This window comes from Bufo bufo, chromosome 4, assembly GCF_905171765.1.
Source record: "Bufo bufo chromosome 4, aBufBuf1.1, whole genome shotgun sequence".
Classification (NCBI taxonomy): Eukaryota; Metazoa; Chordata; class Amphibia; order Anura; family Bufonidae; genus Bufo; species Bufo bufo.
The window spans coordinates 618,069,729-618,084,385 of record NC_053392.1 but is presented as its reverse complement, the minus strand read 5'-3'; the positions used below and the strand labels follow the sequence as shown (position 1 = coordinate 618,084,385).

General features: G+C 47.7%; 1 protein-coding gene and 1 long non-coding RNA gene across 2 annotated transcripts in view; both read left to right on the top strand.

Moving 5' to 3' along the window:
• The first annotated feature begins 337 nt into the window (after positions 1-337).
• Positions 338-3,364, top strand: LOC120999727. The gene is made up of 3 exons (XR_005778587.1): positions 338-379; positions 3,049-3,193; positions 3,306-3,364. It is a non-coding gene; the product is annotated as an uncharacterized LOC120999727 (long non-coding RNA).
• Positions 3,365-4,122: 758 nt separating this feature from the next.
• Positions 4,123-14,657, top strand: part of LOC120999673 (zinc finger protein 260-like) — a 44,353-nt gene continuing 33,818 nt past the window's right edge. Inside the window, exons 1-2 of the mRNA XM_040430687.1 lie at positions 4,123-4,196; positions 5,305-5,402. Of these exons, the coding sequence (XP_040286621.1) occupies positions 4,163-4,196; positions 5,305-5,402 (132 nt within the window). The 5' untranslated portion in view covers positions 4,123-4,162. The remainder of the gene's footprint in view (positions 4,197-5,304; positions 5,403-14,657) is intronic.

Genomic DNA, 14,657 nt, shown 5'->3' with positions numbered 1-14,657 from the left:
GGGAGGTTTGTCAAATTGGAGTAAAAGAAAACTGGGTTAGTTGCCCCTAGCAACCAATCAAATTCCACCTTTCAGTTTAGAGAGATCCTTTGGAAAATGAAAGGTGGAATCTGATTGGTTGCTTTGGTCAACTGAGCCAGTTTTCCTTTGCATCAATTTGATAAATGGGGGTGCATTGTGTGTTACTGTGAGCTTGGGATCGTGACCTCGACATTTTATCCTAGCGACTTCAGGACCTTTGATGATGTCATGGTCATGTGATCAGTCACATGAGGGGAGGAGTAAAGCAGTAGAGGTTTCTCACTGTTCAGCACTTCCTGTCATGTGACCAGTGTGACGTCATCGCAGGTCCTGCAGCCCCAGGAGGTGAGATCTGCAGGTCAGTTATTGGACTTGGTTCTGGGTTTATTAGAATGGAGCGGTTCTATAGGTGACATATAGCAGGTCCAGCCAGCAGGGGGCAGCACCGGCCATAGAGAGTCTCTGCTCACACAGTCTGGAGGTCAGGAGGGGAGTTCTCCTCAGACATGTCTGCTCTCCCCCTGGAATATTAGGAGACCCCCAGACCCCTGTAAGAGGGGCTGTTCTCCTGGATTAGAGGGGTCTTCCATCACACACTGTTCTGTGATGTCACTAGGATATGGAGTCAGTGTGTGGTCGGTGGGGACAACCTCTTCTAGATGAAGGGGCTGCAGCGCTGTGTCCTCTCCTCACTGTCCCTGCACAGCGGAGGCCGGAGCTCTAATGAGCAGGGACTGTGGAGGAGATTCAGCAGTAAAGCAGCTCTGCAGCCCCTCCATTCCCAGACGAGCCCCCACCTACCGCACACTGATGACCAGTAGGGTCGCCCCCCGGCCGGTAATTTACTGCCTCTGCCGGTGATATTTTCTACCAGCAATAATAATAATTACCGGTATTTTTCTATATGAGCTGTTACTAATGAGCGCTGCCATTGTGGGGGGCCAATAGCACAGCCTTTACCCCCCCCCCCCCCCACACACACACTTGTGTTAAGAACAGAACTCCCCTCCTCCATTTGATAGTGCTGTCCCCTTAGTGCCCCCTCACAATAGTGCTGTCCCCTTAGTGCCCCCTCACAATAGTGCTGTCCCCTTAGTGCCCCCTCACAATAGTTCTGTCCCCTTAGTGCCCCCTCACAATAGTGCTGTCCCCTTAGTGCCCCCTCACAATAGTGCTGCCCCCTTAGTGCCCCCTCACAATAGTTCTGTCCCCTTAGTGCCCCCTCACAATATGCTGTCCCCTTAGTGCCCCCTCACAATAGTTCTGTCCCCTTAGTGCCCCCTCACAATAGTTCTGTCCCCTTAGTGCCCCCTCACAATAGTGCTGTCCCCTTAGTGCTGTCCCCTTAGTGCTGTCCCCTTAGTGCTGTCCCCTTAGTGCTGTCCCCTTAGTGCTGTCCCCTTAGTGCCCCCTCACAATGTACATAGAATGGATATACCAGGACATTTTGCACAGGTGCTTGATGGGGACCCAACACATCTTTTATTTCTTTTTCTTTTTTTTCTGTTTCAAAGTTCTTTTTATTGTGAATGAATTAAAGGACAGGAACAGCAGGACATCGGTACAACTGTCTTATAGGTTACATCTTGAGTTAGCAATAACAGAAGTATATATTCCAACCGCAAGATCCGAAAAAGAGGCAAATATATCGTAAAACAGGAGAGCTGGATATTGATGTGTAAATAATCCCTTCTGTACAAAGAACTAGATAGGTGGACAACGTAGACCATTATTCAGTGAGCGATGGATAACAGTACTAGGCCAGAACATTATGTTCTCATCGGAGGGAAGGGGAGGAATGAGAAGGAAAGTGAGGGGGGGGGGGGGGGTGAGAGCTACTTCTATATGACTCTTTACCAACGGATTCCTGTAACTGTGGACCAGCAGAAGGAGTGTGAGGAGGTAATCAGCCCATTATAGTGATTGGAAGGGCATGTACCTCTCTCTTTGTGATAGCAAAACTGTTAGTTCCAATTAGGGAAGTCTCAGAATTTTGCCCAAGGATACCAGATCTTCTGGAAGGAGGTGAGAGTCTTGGGGACCCAACACATCTTTGTCTGACTCCAGTTGAGTGGGGGCCACAATCTTATCAGCGCTTCTGTAGAAAAGAGATGGACTGGATCTTCCGGTTTATCTCCCTGACACCGCAGGGTCTGAATGAATCCCTGGAATATACTAGTTATTAATCCAGTTATTTCACTTTAAATCCCAGTGACTGAGATACAATCAAAGAAATTAGGAGTCATTATACAGAAACATTACCCAGACCCAGAAGACGGATGAGAGGAAGTGGGGGGTGTCAGAGCCGGCTGAGATCCTGACCCTGATAAAATAACTGCTTCTACGAAGCTTCTGAAGATCCCAGGAGCCTCCTGCCTTTCTGTAAGTGTGATTTATCCCTCTTTATCAGCTTTCTGAGCTCCTTAGTGGAAAGTAAGGGAAGTGAGATCACTGCATACAGTACCTGTAGAAGGGAGACACCCCCTGCTTCTGATTGAAATGCATCTAGCTGTGCAGCTGAAATGAGATAATATGGCTGAAATAAACTTAAGGTAAGCCCAAACATAACAGTTCCTTCACAGACTGTACAAAGAAGCACTGCCATTATACAAACCTTTTTTAAAGACTCAGGTTCACTTTAAACACAGTCCTGAGACCAAATGTGAGTCATTACATTGGAAAACATTCAAATTCTCAAAGGCTGCAGAAAGCATGTCAAATCAAGTGTCTGTGAACTTCCTATCAGTCGTCCCATTAATAAAGACATTTACAGTAAAAATAAGATGAGAGCTGTCTGCTGTATGTGGTAGACTGCGATGTGTGTCCTGTGTAACACTGTATTCACTGTATAGCAGGAGGCCGGCTGACTGATTTATTATGGTCACCAGTCTGGTATGTATAAGACACCTCAATAGCCAAGTCACCTCCGTTGTACAATATTGGTAGAGTTTTGTCATTCCTAATTTTTGAGACACTTTAGTTCATGTAAGATGTGATTTTGCTCCCAATCCTCCTTCTTTCCCTCAGGTTTCTTAGGTGCAGGACTCTCTTCTTTTTAGAGCCAATGGACCTTTCCATCAAGGACCCACCAAGGATGGAGAAGGACAGAGACCACATGGCTGCGAGGATATTAGACCTCACCCTGGAGATCATCTCCTTGATAACTGGAGAGGTGAGAGTCTCACATGACATCACTCTTATCTCTAGTAATAAACCAGGGAAATGACTGGAAAGGTGAAGGATTCTTAGAATCTCTGTAGTGATCGGCGTCTCCCCGTACACAGGATTACACAGTAGTGAAGAAGTCGTCTGGTGAGTGTGTGACACCCCGTGTGTCAGGAGGACGGAGCAGGACCCAGAGACCCATCACCGAGCCTCCACCTCATTCCCTGATACATGAGCAGAAGATCCTAGAACTTACCACCAGGATCACTGAGCTGCTGAGCGGAGAGGTGAGCGCTGCTGGGAATGCTGGGACATTATACAATAACGCCAAGGGAGGGGTCTGGTAATGACTGTATCCTTGTGTTGTCAGGTTCCTATAAGGTGTCAGGATGTCGCTGTCTATTTCTCCATGGAGGAGTGGGAGTATTTAGAAGAACACAAGGATCTGTACAAGGACAGAAACCACATGTCTGCAAGGATATTAGACCTCACCCTGGAGATCATCTCCTTGATAACTGGAGAGGTGAGAGTCTCACATGACGTCACTCTTATCTCTAGTAATAAACCAGGTAAATGACTGGAAAGGTGAAGGATTCTTAGAATCTCTGTAGTGATCGGCGTCTCCCCATACACAGGATTACACAGTAGTGAAGAAGTCTTCTGGTGAGTGTGTGACACCCCGTGTGTCAGGAGGACGGAGCAGGACCCAGAGCCCCATCACCGAGCCTCCACCTCATTCCCTGATACATGAGCAGAAGATCCTAGAACTTACCACCAGGATCACTGAGCTGCTGAGCGGAGAGGTGAGCGCTGCTGGGAATGCTGGGACATTATACAATAACGCCAAGGGAGGGGTCTGGTATTGACTGTGTCCTTGTGTTGTCAGGTTCCTATAAGGTGTCAGGATGTCGTTGTCTATTTTTCCATGGAGGAGTGGGAGTATTTAGAAGGACAAAAGGATCTGTACAAGGACGTCATGATGGAGAATCACCAGTCCCTCACATCACCGGGTAAGAGGAGACCTTCCATGACTGTAGAGGAGAGAACAGTTTTGAATCAGAGTGCGGATGTAGATGTGCTGTGCCACAGATTTGGCTGGGGCTACTGCTAAAGGAGCAGCTAGATTACCCCCCCCCCCCCCCCCCCTCAGTCCTTACCCTCTAATCCATATGGACATCACTGCAGGGGAACCACCAGGCCACTACCTTTGGAAGTAGTCTCTGTTCAGTGGCTGCTGACCCACTGGGATCAAGAGATACCAATGAAAAGCACCAAGAGATCAGTCAGAACTGTAGCCACAAGACAAGCAAAGACAGGGAGCGTTTGCGCAATGCAGTAAATAGTGAAAAGATCAGAGTAGGCAGCAAAGGGTTAATACTAGAAACAGGCAGAGGTCAGGTCAGGCAGCAATAAGTTAAATCCAGTTAACAGGCAGAGGTGAATAAGGCTGCTTTCAGACGATCAAGTGTCACCCGTCCTGACCTCCCAGCACTGCCGGGGTCGCATTATACTGATTTATGACGCTATGTAACGCTTACAGTTCTGGAACGTATTAGATAACACTGACAGCATTATGTCAGTGTCATCCAATACATTCCAGCATCATAAATCAATATAATGCTATACAACCCTAGCAGTGCTGGAAGTTCAGGACGGGTGCTGCGATGTGAGTCCTCAGTGTCACACTCGCTCGTCTGAAAGCGGCCTAAATGTGCAACTGAACTCAAGAGTGGAGCTCCTTGGTAGGAAACTAGCAACTAGAACCTCTTACTCAGGCTCCATTCCACAGGGGAGGGTGCCTTAAATATCCCAGGGAGGCTAGCCATAGAGTGGACGGATTAGGGCCACACATGCTGGCCCTTTAAGAAACAGAAGAACCACATGCCCTAAAGGCGGTCAAAGCCACTGCAGGCCAAGAGCTGGCCACAGATCAGCACACTGTGGACAGAACAATGAAATGTCAACAGGTATGGACCACCGGAGCAGGGAGTTGGGTAAGAGCTCCAACGGCCTTCAAGGAACAAGGAGATGTCAGCAGCCACGGACCGGCCGGCATCACAGATTCACTCATCATTGGATATAGACAATGTATTCAGTTACTGTGTGTATTTCCTACAGATGGATCCAGTGAGAGAAATCCACCAGAGAGATGTCCCAGTCCTCAGTATTCCCAGGACTGTCCAGAGGAGAAACCAAATATCCCACTGGATCATCAGGTAGGTGAAGCTGAGGTTTCTACAAATCCTCTACAGACTGATGTAATGGAGCTTTCTACTGACCTCCCCCGGCAGCAGTGGAGTATACTGTACTCTGTATTTCATGTTATTGTTGTTTGCAAATGGTTTCTGGTGTCATAAAAGATTGTATTAATTGTAATTAAATGGAACTTGTCAGCAGAAAAATGGCCCCTAAACTGTCTCCTTTAACCCTTACCTGACATCCGCCATACATGTACAGCGGATGTCAAGTCTCTAAAGATGGTGCCTGTCCTGGAACAAGTGTCTTAGCCGCCGGATGCTTGCAGTTCCATACAGCAGACATACGGGGCTAATGTCTGTGATCAGTGATAATGCCGTTCACAGACATTAATCCCCTCAGATGCTGTGTTCAAATGTGACCGCGGCATCTGAGGGGTAAAAACACAGAAGCACGCGCTTTCTGGGCAGGAACACTTTTCACTGGCTGAAATCAGGGAAGGCGTCCCATAGCAGTAATAGGCCAGAAGCTGTAGAAGGCTTTTAGGACTATTACTTGTATATTCCAATGCAGGTGGCAGCATGTATTGTAATATACTGATCTTTGTATTCTGTAATGGCTAAAATTCCAATACTTAATATAAAATGATTGCATGTTAGGGGCCAAAAAAAAGTAAAAAAAAGTTTTTTTAAATTTATCAAAATTTAAATTGCCCCCCTTTACCCCAAATTAAAAACAAAGTAAATAATCAAAAATATAGACATCATTACATCTGATAACACCTCTACTATTTAAATCTCAAAATATTGATCCCTAATGGCGAATGGTGTAATGGGAAAAAAAAAAACTAACACAAAATGGTATCAATAAAAACTACAGATCGTCCTGCAAAAAATTTGCTCTTACACAGCTCCGTAGACATAACTGAAAATGTCATGGGGGTCAGAATATGGAGATGAAAGGTATTTTTTCACTTTAAATTTTATTTTTTCAGTAATAAAAAAACTGAATACAGTATTATTCGACCTATAAGACGCACCTTCCCATGAGACGCACCTAGGTTGTAGAGGTGGAAAACAAGAGTAATAATATTTTTATCAGACCTCAGCTCAGACCCCCAATGTTTATAAGACCCCCCAATCAGGCATCAGATCAGACACCATGTTACTAACACACCCATTTAGACCTCAAATCAGACCCCCAGGGTAATAAAACCTCCAAGTTAATCAGTTCTCAGATCAGACAAAAAAAAATAATCACCTCTCCTGTTCCGGACCCCCTCCTGAGATTCAGTGCTCTTCCTGCTGTGCTGTGACCCGACGTCACACAGCGTGAGGTCACAAATACACCAACATCCTCACGCTGTGCGCAGGTCATATATTTTTTTCTAGCTTCCCACTACATCAAGTGCAATATTAAATAGTGCCACTAGAAAGTACAACTTGTTCCACAAAAAAAAGCCCTCATGTGGCTCTGTGAACAAAACATAAAGAAGTTATGGCTCCAGGAAGGCAGGGAGTGAAAAATGAAAATGGAAAATCTCTGTGTCAGAAAGGGGTTAAGCCGTTCAGCACATTTTACCAGTGTGTTCATAGCAGGGCACGTTTATATGTACCTCTGTTAATTGCCAAATAGTTTCAGTTTAACTACTGATTGTAATTCTGCATTTTAGTTTATTTGAGGGCCTCAGTATAAAGGTTTAATATAATGTATTGTATAGCATCATTATACCGTGCAGTTTAATATAAAGCATTGTACAACTGCATCAATATACCAGTTATTTAACGTGTTGTACTGCATCTATCTACGCGTTTATTCAACGCGTTTTACTGCATTGATATAACATTGTATATTGTCAATACCAGTGTGCAGTGTTTTTGTAGAAGGGGAGGGATGTTTAATTGCAGCTTTGTCACTTAATTACCAAAATATATGTGAGTATATATAAGGGAACACTTTTTTTTCTACTGGCACAAATAAGGCAACCTTTTTTTTTTTTACTAGCAGAACTATAAGGGGGCAATTAGTACTACTGCAGACTAGAGTTTGATACCAAGTAAAAGTATTGCAATACTCTATACCATTTGCTGCAACACAAAAAATACACAACATGAAGTTAATGTGTATTTTTATTTTTTTGTGTGTAAAATATCGATTGCCCATTATGTGAGGAACATGATTGGCACATGGAAGTTTAGGTTCATAAACCATATGCCTCACATTAGTAGTAACCTCATCAACTTACTCTTCACATACTGGGCAACATGGTGGGATACATGTGAGGTACATGAAGGGGTTAATTACTATTAATGTGAAGCACACAGGGGTTCATTTACTAACAGATATACTTTTTGGCGCGTCTTATTTGTCATTTTCTATGCCTGTTTTAGGTGTAGAAAATGGCCTAAGTCTATACCAGCAAGGGAGCTGGCATATATTTAGACAGGCGGTGGATACGCCGAAGTTATGTAGAGGCCGGCTGTGAGGAATATGTGGAGTGATGATTTAATGCCTGCCATCTGCTGAGGGTGAGGGGTAGTTGGGCAGAGGAAATCGGGCTCCACAGGTGGCCCTGCTTCAAATCAGACCACTTGTTTACATTTCACACCCCACTCGGCCACACTGGCAGCTTTGCTTCTCTGGCAGGATGAATACCTGTGGGGGCTGAGCCGGTCAACAACAACAAATAAACTCTGTAGACCTTCTGGAACCGGCAGTTAGACATTATGAACTTAAAGTACATATCATAAATACATTGTTTACGTCTCTGCAACCCTGGGCCCGAGACGGACGTTCTCCCGGTCTTCGCGCTTGCTTGTCGGTCGCATGGAAGGGGAGATATGGGGAACTCCAAATTGGAACCAAATATTAATGCTGTCCTTGGTCTCCACATGCTCCAATGGTCCAGGCGGATCCGTTGGTACCAGAACCATCTCCCTATGACCATCCGGTGAGGAGTGATGAATGATAATAGGTTTTATGGATTTTTGGCTACCAAGGGAGGGAGAGCGTGGCTGAATAAGGGTTAAAATGCCAGCGCAGGGCACAGACCTTGGTCCTTCTCTGAAGGGGGTCACGTCGTGTAACGTGTTTGGAGGAAGCTTGGAAAACCTGCTTATGTCACTGCCTCCCGTGTGGCTACAGCATTCACCATCACAGCTAAAGTATTACGCCTTTATCCGGGAACTGACTTTCATTTGCTGATTGATAGTACCACCTGTATTTGTACATCTGACCATTGTATATATCTGTGTGTGTATAGTGTTGTGTCTAGTGCACCCTTAAGGCAATTAAATATATAAATTAATCTTGCGCTGTTCTGTATCTCAATCCACGAATCCCCATGTCCCTGTTTCGGCATTATGTCATACGCTACCCTGGTTGGTTCCTGACCCGATATAATCCCGTTAACGGACCGAGATTTTATCTAATGAGGAACTGGTGACAGTCTACTGGGCTGGCAGTGCTCTGTTTCACTGGGGCAGTGGAAAGGCTCTCTCAGCTTGTCAGGGTTGTGAGTGAGTGTTGTATCATGCTGAAGGTAGCGTGGATCACTGTCATGGTCCTTGGAATACTGAACCATGTTTCCTTGATTATATTACACAGTGGTGGGTCCTCCGCTCTCTCTTATTTTTGAATCACTGTGTGGTTTTTGCATGGCCATGCCTATCTGCCTCCCAGCCAAGCTATCGGACCAATCCCTGCTGACCCTGTCTCAAGTCCTCATTTGCATGGCCAAGAGGACCTAAGTGAGGACTAGAGGGGACTTTACAATTGACCGATAGGGAGTGGTAGTATGGTGGAGGTGTTCAAACTGTTGTGTATAAAAGTGTGTTGTGTGCATTCAATAAAGTGGATTCCCGTTTGAACTCACATACAGCCTGCATGGTGTTTGTTCAGAGCTACTACCACTGGGGTTGAACGGCACATAGTTGTCGTTAAAATCCCGGATCATCGATTGACTAAACAACCAGACATTGCGTCTGAAATCAGGGCGTGCCAGGAGAGTGGAACAGAGCGAGCAGGAGCTTGTTACATTGGTGGCAGTGGTGGGACTTACTCTCCAGTTACTGGAACACTCCCAACCACCACAAGGAATGACCAGCTACGCAGCCTGCAGGAGAGCCGCTGAAAGATTTAATTGAAAGCCGAGGAGGGACTGCTGGGACAAAGAACAAGTCCACCCTGATCAGTGAGCTAGCCGAGATGGATCAGAGGGATGGTGATGCTGGACCTCGGTCCGATGAAGACTTGTTTCAGCAACGTGTTCGAGAGTGGTTGGCATTATATGGTGCCAACCCATCAGAGACCGCCATACAGAATGCCATTAGAGGGGGCGTGGCCTGGCCGGCAATGTAGGAAGTCGCATCTCGCTGAGCTCCCGACTGCTCCCAGCCTAATCCTTCACCATCCTGCGGCTGATTACCCATAACTACCTCACCTCCTTCCTCGCCCACAGGATCCCCCAATGATCATGACGAGGTCCGGTAAGAAGGACCGGGAGGCGGCGGGGCCGCGCCTGCAAAACAAAATGGCGCCGTCGCGCCTGACAAAGCGGCCGAGATCGCGGCACGGCTGGTGCAATATGCACGCTCCTCCTCTCAGCAGGCGGCGCAGAGAATGCGGGTCCCCCTGAATCCAAAAATGACTCTGATATAAAGATGTCTGATGCCCCTGATGAGGCCCACAGTGGCCAAGATGGCGGACACCATGAGGGACAGAAAGGAGCTGTCCCAGAAGCATGCCCTGCGACTGCAGACCAGGCCCAAGCAGGGCCTTCAATCCTCCCCCTGCCATAAGTAATGGACCCCACTAGCAAAGATATATATGCTGCAGTACAACAGTGCAGCTCCGTTATGCTGACTTTGAATACCTTAGTAGAATCATTGCAGGAGAATATGTCATTTATCCGGCAGGATATGCAGAAGATAACGGAAAGAGTTACAGAGATCGCGGACCGGGTGGGCAGCTTGGAGGATCAAGTTCCACCGGTAAAACGGGACTTAGCCAAGGTCATTCACAATATTACGCTTCTGATAAATAAAGTGGACGACCTGGAAAATAGATCCCGTCGAAACAATCTTCGCTTAATAGGAATTCCAGAGAAAGTTAAGGGACATTATCCTATCCGATTTATTTTTTTAAGATTGGTTCAGAAATACGGCCGCTAAAGATTCCCGGTCTCCTTTCTTTGCTATCGAAAGAGCGCACAGGGTGCCATCCCGTCCTCCGTCTCCGGGGGGCCCTCCCAGACCAGTTTTGATGAAGCTTCTACATTTCCAGGACCGGGATAGTATTCTTCGCAAGGCACGGGACCATCCGGATCTTTCCATCGGTGGATACAGAATGCCATTAGATGGCAATAGAGACATCCAGCTGCAGGATTAGCGACAAGAGCGAGAACTAGAGCGGCAACATGAGTGGAGAATGGCGGAACTACAGCAATCAGAGACAACACCTAGAGATACAGCGCCTTTCCATAAGTTGCGAGTTCAAACTGTTTAAGGAAAGGGGAGGAGGAAATTAAAGCGTTCCTACAGGACTTTGGGAAACTATGCCAGATACATAAAGTGCTGCCCCAAGATTGGGTCGCCTTACTGGCGAGTAACTTAACTGGCAAAGCTTCGGATGCGTATCGGGCCATGGAGGACGTGGACTCTATGGATTATGACCGGGTAAAGGAAGCCCTGCTAGCCCGATTTGCCATTACACCTGAAGCCAGCCAGATTAAGTTTTAAGAATCCCGGAAACAAACCAACATAACCTATGTGGAGTGGGCAAATCGGCTGCAGAGGCACCTCAAGGGCTGGTTCCAGGGAAGCCACACTCATACCATAGAGGACATCACCCAGTTAGTACTCTTAGAACAGTTCTTTGACCACACCCCTCCGATAGTACGGGATTGGGTGTGAGATAAGCGACCACGGACTGTACAGCAATCGGCTACTCTGGCCGATGAAAATCTGGACTCTCGGCGGTCAGGCGGAAGCGAGCGCTATTCAGTACCTCGGCCCAGTTTACCTGCCTCTAACCCAACTCCAGTACCTCAGTGGTCTGCCTCTAGACCAGGGGTAGGCAACCTCCGGTACTCCAGATGTTGTGAAACTACAACTCCCAGCATGCATACTTCCTCTGCTCTTCCCAGAACTCTCACAGAAATGAATGGAGCATGCTGGGAATTGTAGTTTCGCAACATCTGGAGTGCCGAAGGTTGCTGACCCCTGCTCTAGACCCTCAACCCGATCAAACCCTTCTACCGGACCTAAGTGCTATACAAGTAACCAAAGGGGTCATCTGCAGCGATATTGCCCTACCCAATACACGAGGTACCGAGAGACTGCCCATCCATCCAGGCCGGCGGCTCATTGCTTCCAGAATGAGCCCAAACCTTGAGATATTCAGGAAGAGTGCAGCGAGCTTTTCGAAGCTGATTCCGTCCAGGCTGCTGCCGGAGATAATCGGCAGCACCATCGTCAGGCAGTATGGGTTATGGGGCAGCCGGCCCAGGGACTCAGCGATTCCGGGGCTACAATTACCCTCATTCAGCCTCACATGATTCCCCAGTTGGCCTGGACGGGCCAGACTGTTGCAGTCAGGGTAGCAGGGGACAAGGTACTACATTTATGCACTGCAAGTACTTTTGGGGAACGACTTGGGGCATTTAACTTCCTCATATGCCCCAGAGACCGCCATGGCCGTGACCACCCAACGACTGAGCCAACTTCAAGGCAACGCCACTCCTATGGGGACCCAGGTAAGATCAAACCCTCCTATGTTACCCCGACTTGACAACCCCATGTCTTGGGATTCTCCCTCCGCCGTTAAGCAAGAGACACGGAGTTACCCTACTTTAGCAGGTTATCAGGACAGGGCAGGCAAGGATCCAGGGGGGTTAGGGGAAGACAGAATAGAGTGGGAGGTTGGGTTTCTTTATCGTTACACTGAAGGGGTGGGCAACAGGAAGCGAGGGGGCCCCTACAAACAGCTAGTCGTACCCCGGGAGCTATTGTGGCTGGCTCATGACATCCCCTTGGCTGGACATTTAGGGATAGCTAAGACCCAGAGTCGGTTGTCTCGTGCTTTCTTCTGGCCTAGGTTACATGCTGAGGTGCGAGAATACTGCCGGACCTTTGAGGCCTGTCAGAGGGTAGGGAAGACAGGGGATCACCCAAAAGAATTCCTCCACCCCCTGCCGATCATTAGGGAACCCTTTAGCCAGAGAGCGGTAGATATTATAGGCCCACTGTCCTGTCCCAGTGCCACTGGGAAGAAGTATATTCTTACACTAGTGGATTACGCCACCTGCTACCCGGAGGCCATTCCCCTATCCAATATCCAGGCTGATACGGTGGCCAATGCCTTACTGCGGGTGTTCACTAGGGTAGGGTTCACACAGGAGATATTGTCCGATCAGGGAACCCAGTTCACAGCCAAGCTGATGCAGCTGCTCTGGCGCTTCTGTGGGATTAAATCCCTCCAGAGCGCCCCTAACCACCCTCAAACTAACGGGCTGTGTGAGAGATTTAACAGGACCCCAGAGCAGCTGCTTCGTGCCGTCGTGAGAGTAGGAAGGATTGGGAGAAATATCTTCCCCATCTACTGTTCGCCTACAGAGATGTACCCCAAGAGTCCACTGGGTTTTCTCCATTTGAGCTGTTGTATGGGCGTTAGGGGACCTCTAGACTTAGTGAGGTCCCAGTGGGAGGGGGTAGAGGATTCTGAAGGCCTCCCCATCCTTAGTTACACCCTGGAACTCAGGGAGCGATTGCAGGTACTTGCCGATCTAGTCCATGAAAATATGCAATTTGCCCAGAGTCAGCAGAAGGTTTGGTATGACCGGTCAGCTCGGAATAGCACCTTTTGTGTCGGACAGAAAGTTCTGGCACTGAAACCCCTGAAGCAAAATAAATTACAGGCCTCCTTTCAGGGCCCCTATCAGGTGGTAAAACAGCTGTGCGATACCAACTTCGTAGTCGCCAGCTGTGCAGACACAAGAATTAAAAGGACGTTCTACATCAGTATGATGAAGGCCTATCACGAGAGGGCTGAGGCAGTAGCTGCCATATGCGCTCCTGCCTCCGGGGACTCAGAATACTTACCGATGCCGGAGCTTCCTGAAATCAGTAACCGTTCTGGGGGGTTAGGATAACAAGAACAGGTCAGGGAATTACTCCAGGACCGACAGGAGATGTTCTCGACACTCCCTGGGTACACTCACATAGCTGTGCACAAGGTAGAGACCCCCGGGCAGAAGCCTCTGAGACAACCAGCCTATAGGAATCCTGGAGCCGTGCAAGAAGAGATGAGAGCAGAGATTAGGGAGATGCTTGAGTTAGGGGTGATCAAACCATCAGCAAGCCTCTGGGCTTCCCCTGTTGTATTAGTCCCAAAATGGGATTGCGTGACCCGATTTTGTGTGGACTATAGGCGACTGAATTACTCTACTATGACAGACGCCTACCCCATGCCCCGAGTGGACGAATTGTTGGACAAAATAGCTCTGGGACACTATCTGATGACTATTGACCTGTGTAAGGGCTACTGGCAGTTTTCCTTAGAAGCAGAAGCAATTCCAAAGTCGGCCTTCATCACCCCGTTTGGCCTTTACCAGTTCCGAGTAATACCGGGATGTCTGAGGTGCAATATCTGGGACATAGAGTGGGATGTGGGAAGCAGAGGCCGGAACCTGCAAAAATCGAGGTTGTCTTAAACTGGCCTGTTCCCAGAACCAAGGCCCAGGTACTTGCATTTTTAGGGACAGTCGAGTACTACAGGAGGTTTGTACCCAACTATAGTGACATAGCCAAACCGCTGACGGACATGACCAAAAAGACTCCCTAGACAGGTCCTGTGGTCCCCAGAGTGCGAAACAACGTTTTATTAGTTGAAAACTGCCCTAACGCAAGCTCCCATACTGTCGGCACCCGATCTTAACAAAAGCTTTGTCATACATACAGACGCTTCCATGTTCGGACTGGGATCCGTACTAAGTCAAGTTGGCAACGACGGAAAAGAGCACCCAGTGGCGTATCTCAGCCGAAAATTGTTACCCCGTGAAGTGGGATATGCTGCCGTGGAAAAAGAATGCTTGGCCTTAGTCTGGGCTTTACCCTACGTGTATAGACACTCCTACCGTCACGACCGTTATGCTATCCAAACTTATATTAATTGCAATACGTCGGGTGTGATTTACATCATAAAATGTACTACCTGCTATCTGATGTACGTGGGTAGCACAAGCAGACAATTTAAGATTAGACTACGAGAACATCTAA